At 35.5% G+C, this 6047-nt stretch overlaps 1 protein-coding gene across 2 annotated transcripts in view; it reads right to left on the bottom strand.

Moving 5' to 3' along the window:
* Positions 1–3794: 3794 nt before the first annotated feature.
* Positions 3795–6047, bottom strand: part of LOC107708656 (schwannomin-interacting protein 1-like) — an 8519-nt gene continuing 6266 nt past the window's right edge. For both annotated transcript variants that reach the window (XM_016512959.1, XM_016512953.1), the window contains exons 6-7: positions 5376–5469; positions 3795–4945 (exon numbers count right to left, since the gene is read on the bottom strand). In XM_016512959.1, coding sequence (XP_016368445.1) covers positions 4855–4945; positions 5376–5469 — 185 coding nt within the window. In that variant the 3' untranslated portion in view covers positions 3795–4854. The remainder of the gene's footprint in view (positions 4946–5375; positions 5470–6047) is intronic.

The raw sequence follows: 6047 nt of genomic DNA, 5'->3' as shown, positions 1-6047 counted from the left end.
AGTAGTAGTAACAATAACAACAATCATATAATTTTTGTTTTATGACTATTCAATATTTGTAATTTTTAATAATTATTTGTCACATCTCAGGACCATTTGAAGGCAAAAAGATGATTAAAATAAATAAATGTGATGAATATTACACCCACTAAAACACCTACTTAAAATATTATGCTATACATTGGCTTATATGTAAATTGAACCTAAAATCTTTTTCTTATTTTTTTTTTTAAAGTTAATGGACATGTCATTCTACTGTAATGCCTTGTCCACTTATGTGGTATGACTATTTGCGCTATGAATATTTATGATGGCTGCAATATAATAATAATAATTTCATTGTATGCTTAAACTCCATTAGGATAGCATTATCATATCATTTTTAATGTGACGCTCTTCTCTTACCTGTGGTGTGCATGCAGAAACCGTTTGTGTCCTGATGTGCACCTCTGCGTTCTGCTGTGTGCAGTCAAACCCGCTGAACAAGTGGTCCTGTAAGCGGATGATAAACAGGCTATTAGACTTCAGACCACGTGTGTGTGTGTGTGTGTGTGTATTAGCTATTATGTGTTGGTTTACTGAATGACACTCACCATCTCGAGCACCGCTGACACGTTCCAGAGCAGAGAGCGCGCGAGAACGTTGCACGTTCCGGTGAGGCGTAACGGTGATTGACGCGCTCCGAGGGGAACGGCGATGCTGCATTGCCACAGCAAAGCAAAGCACAGAGTGCTGACGGCCAAATCTGTAACAAAATGTCACATTTCACAACATATTATGTAAATAGGGATGTATCTTTCATTTATTAGAAATAAAACGGATTAAAATGAATAAAATGGAGCACTGAAATCGTTTGTAGATTAAAATCATAAATAATACTTACAAGTACAGACCCTGGGGAGCATTGTTGCGTTCAACTTTTGCATATACTAACGCTCAGGATCAGGATTTGTGCTTTATAAATCATTTGGAGATAAGGGAGTTTCCTTTTCAAAACCTGTTGCTGTTAACTAAAATGAAAATAACCGGCTACCCATGTGTTTTGTAATTTCCGTGGTATTACAGATGTTGAGCTCTGGAGTTTAGGACACACTGCTTGCATACGTGGGAATTAACGCACGTTTCGATTTACTTTGCAAGTATACAGTGTGTGTGTGTGTGTGTGTGTGTGTGTGTGTGTGCGCGCGCGCGCGTTTGTGTGTGTGTTCAGGATAAGAATCTAGAACCTTTATATTTAGTAAAACCCCTTTCATCACTATCGCTTTCATGCATTTTTTTAAGTAGTTTCTTTTTCGTTTACAGTCATAACATTTTGCAGAAAATAACCGGCTACCCATGTGTTTTGTAATTTCCGTGGTATTACAGATGTTGAGCTCTGTAGTTTAGGACACACTGCTTGCATACGTGGGAATTAACGCACGTTTCGATTTACTTCGCAAGTATACAGTGTGTGTGTGTGTGTGTGTGTGTGTGTGTGCGCGCGCGCGTTTGTGTGTGTGTTCAGGATAAGAATCTAGAACCTTTGTATTTAGTAAAACCCCTTTCATCACTATCGATTTCATGCATTTTTTTAAGTAGTTGCATTCTCGTTTACAGTCATAGTAAACATTTTGCAGAAACACGCAAAAGAAGGTTTAAAAGAAAACTGGCCGTTTAAGAGTTATCATAGATTGGCCGTTATCATAGATTAGTATAAAATGTAAAACGTCCAAAATATTCCAGGTTAAACTCAGTCTGACAGAATTTGTGTTAGGTTATAATTTTGATTACAAACAAAATTAAGCTCTGCTATTTCATTCATTCATTCATTCATTCATTCATTCATTCATTCCCCTGAAGAAAAGGACACTTAAAATGGAAGTGAATTGAGCCTATCTGTAAATGTTAAAATAGCCTGCTCAATATTTAAGAGTGATTGTAATGTGTTAAAATCATAAAATGACTGTGAAAACAATGATTCAAACAGATTTACTCTCAGATAAACACTCAGAATTTTAGCAGAATAACTTTCCTTACATCATCCAAAACTTTGCCCCCTGATTTTTGCTTCTTCTTCTTCTTCTTCTTCTTCTTAAGAAAACAAGGAACAAGTCATAATAATTTTTAAGGTAATTTGTAATCAACATTTTGTCCCATATACTTTTTATTGCATTTAACTTGCATTAAACTGGAATATTCCTTTATTTTGACAGTTAGAATGTCACATTTGAAGTGAAATTGTCACATTTCCTCTCTTTGGAAATGTGACCAATGATTTAAGCATGAAACAACAAGCTTTCCCAGTGTCATGTTTTTCAAAAATTTTCATCCAAAAAAAAAAAAAAAAAAGTGTTAACAGAGACTGACATCAGAAACTCACATGGCTTGCCCTTTTTTGCACGTAACGCATTGCTGTTCCTGGAAATACCTCATATACAGAGTTTACACTGCATATTGTACATCGCATTTGTAGAAACTAGACGGGCCCTTACATTCATAGTTTATTTGTTACATTCATTTTATGTATTTTAAGTGTTACGTATTTGTTTATTCTTTCATTTTATTACATTTCATATACATTCACATATTATTGGTTTTGTAGGCCACACTGTTGAACAAGAGTGGAATATCCACTAAAAACAACTTAACTGTTTTATTTTCCCTATTATTTGTGATCATTTGATGGAGCGGACACATCATATCTCCTCAAAATGATGTAATACTGTGACAATGGACTCAAGGGGAGAGAGCGGGAGCGCAGTGGTGATCTGTGTTTTGCGTAATCTGGCCACAAAAGGGAAGTAGACACAACTACTCGACTCTCAGTTCAGATACCATATGCTGATACTTCATGACAAAGTGCTATTTTCACTACTAGAGTCACTGCTTTGTTCCACTTCTGTGTAGATCTTGGGTACAAAAATTAGACGAGTGAACTTAATAAAGAAAGAGAGGTACTTTTTTTTTTACACAGTTATTTTTATTTATTGCATTTTTTATTTGAACAGGTTTCGTTTTTGGGACTGACCTAGTACAAACCACAATGATACTTGGTGTTGAGTGCTTCATCCCTTGTGACTCTGCTAAACAGTTGGAACTTGAAGGGATAATTACCCCATGATTTACTCACCCTCAAGCCATCCTAGTTGAATATGACTTTCTTCTTTCAGACGAATACAATCGGAGTCGTATTAAAAAAAAAAAAATGTCCTGACTCTTCCAAGCTTTATAATGGCAGTGAATGGGTGCTGAGATTTTGAAGTCCAATAAAGTGCATCCATCCATCATAAAAATGCTCCACACGGCTTCAAAGGTTTATAAAGGCATTCTGAAGCGAATCGATGCGTTTTTGTAAGAAAAATGTCCATATTTGTAACTTTAGAAACTTTATAAACAACATTTTCCTCTTCAAATTCATGACCGGTGTTTTGTTTTGTTTCTTAAAGAGCTTCAGTGTTCGTCACTTCTCACCAGAGCGTACGCTACACCTACGTCATCTTCTTAAATGCCACTCAAGTATGGAATTTATAGTGGAAGCTAGAGATTAAGGCTCATAAAATTTTAAATATGAATATTTTTTTTACAAATACGCATTAATTCGCTTCAGGAGGCCTTTATTAACACCCCGGAGCTGTGTGGAGTACTTTATTTGATGGATGGATGCACTTTAGTGGACTTCTTTTGGACTATTGGATATCAACAGCCATTAACTGCCATTATAAAGCTTGGAAGAGCCAGTACATTTTTTTATATAACTCCGATTGTGTTCGTCTGAAAGAAGAAAGTCATATACACCTAGGATGGCTTGAGGGTGAGTAAATCATGGGGTAATTTTCATTTTTGGGTGAACTATCCCTTTAAGAAAAACACAACTCTAATTCCTTTTCATATACTGGCCCATTTAAGTCATTTATTTGTTCATAATTTCCTTTTACAGTTCTGTGCACAAAGATATACAGCATTTCGACCATGTTGTGTCACTTACATCTGTGAAACAGGAAATGCCACATTTGGATGAAAAAGTAAGTAAAATAGACATTCTTAAAAGACTGACGTTAATAGTTCATTGTGAACACAAGAATGAATTACCACCACACCAGGCAGCTTCAAGCAAATAACATCATCCTAATATTCACTTTTGGTTATATTTTAGGTAGGAGAGCTCCATACACAGCACATCAGCCAGTGCAAACACTGCATCAGAGTAAAACTTTAGAGAGTGGAGTAAACGTATTCATCCCCAAAGAGGGATACTGCAGAAGGTTAATAAGCGAATCCAGCAATAATCTGCACAGAGAAGCAGTTTGCTAGCTGATAGATAGTTCACCTAAAAACAAATGCGCGGATTACTTTCTTTCCTCTGTGGAAAATAAAATATTTCGAAAATGAAAGTCGCTGGGGTCTAATGTTGTTTTGGATCCCATTGACTTTCACTGTATGGGCAAAAACGGTTCAGAAAGATTCTTTGCAAATCTTCATAAAGGTTTGGATTGAATGAGTAAATAATAACACAATCATCATTTTTGGGTGAACTAGCCTTCTACTCTAAAGAGTTGTTTCCTATTAAGGTCCATTCCCATTCAGTATCATGAAACCAGCAGATATTTTGTACAGGAAAAGATCCAGCCTGTCAGTGATTGATGATTCTTTCTGTATTTATGCATTATGAAGGATCAACAAAGTGAGTGTGTAACCCTCAGCTAAGGTGCGGGCATGCATGAACACTTACAGCATGTATAATTAACATACATCCACACAAAGCTTGAAACATAGGCAAAAACACACACATCTAGTTGAAAAACAAAAGGATCTATAGTGAGTACACTGCTTCGTCATATAGTGAAACACAAGAGGTTGGACCCTGTGCTGTTCGCCTCAAAATGGAGAATCACAGCCACCGTGGCAAGCTGCTTTACCCTTGGTCACAGATTTCTCCATCATGTGCCTCTGCTGGCTATGTGCATGCCTGTTCAAAAACATGAAAGAAAAGACCTTTTTTAGATGTCAACCTTAAAGGGGTCATATGATGCGATTTCAAGTTTTCCTTTCTCTTTGGAGTGTTACAAGCTGATTGTGCATAGATAAGAGCCCTGAAGTTGCAAAGACTAAAGTCTCAAAACCAAAGAGATATTCTTTATCAAAGTTAAGACTCTGCCACGCCCCCCTAAAACGAAGGAGGGGGCTTTGTAGAAAACGAAGCGTTTGAGAGAGGCGGGGCATAGAGGACCTACAATAATGTACAGTATTTGAAAATAATGTGTTTTTTGAACATTAAAGCATGTCAACATATTCTGTTACACCAAATACACAAAATAATGATCTTTAAAAAAGCATCATATGACCCCTTTAATGTAGGCTCTCTTTTAAGCTGCGTTTTAAATGGGTCACGGCCTAACCTGGTTAGATCCTCCACATCTACCAGCATGGCATCCTGTTCCATGTGTAGTTCATCTCTCATGAGCAACAGCTGAACCAGCTCTTCATTCAGACCTGCAACGCAATTACAAGTCAAATCAACCTCTTTATTGCCATTACTACAAAGAATTACTTGTCTTTCTAGATGTTGCATCATATAACTACAAAAGAAATACAAACAAAGCTGTGTGTGTAAAAAATCTGTTCAGAAGTTTAGGGTCTAGTTTCTTTTGCTCATCAAGACTAGACAAGAATTTAATAAAAAAAAAAATACAGTTAAGACAGCAATACTGTTAAATATTATGAACAATTTAAAATATCTGTTTTTATATAAATATAGCCTATTTTAAAAATGTTCCTATAATGGCAAAGCTGAATTTTCAGCATTCATTTCTCCAGTCTTCAGTGTTACATGATTATTCAGAAATCATTCTTTCAAGAAACATTTCTTATTATTATGTTGAAAATATTAACTGCTTAATGTTTTTGTGGAAACCAAGATATAATATTTTCAGAATTACATTGTAAATGTCCTTACTGTCGCTTTTGCGAATTGCATATATATAAAATAATAATAATACTATTTAATATATAAATTAATTAGTTATAATATTTAATATTTAATGATATTTACTTTAATATACACGTATGCT

The sequence above is a fragment of the Sinocyclocheilus rhinocerous genome, unplaced genomic scaffold (genome assembly GCF_001515625.1).
Source record: "Sinocyclocheilus rhinocerous isolate Xijiao unplaced genomic scaffold, SAMN03320098_v1.1 scaffold1724, whole genome shotgun sequence".
Classification (NCBI taxonomy): Eukaryota; Metazoa; Chordata; class Actinopteri; order Cypriniformes; family Cyprinidae; genus Sinocyclocheilus; species Sinocyclocheilus rhinocerous.
The sequence above is the reverse complement of the archived record's forward strand: the minus strand, read 5'-3'. Positions and strand labels throughout refer to the sequence as shown.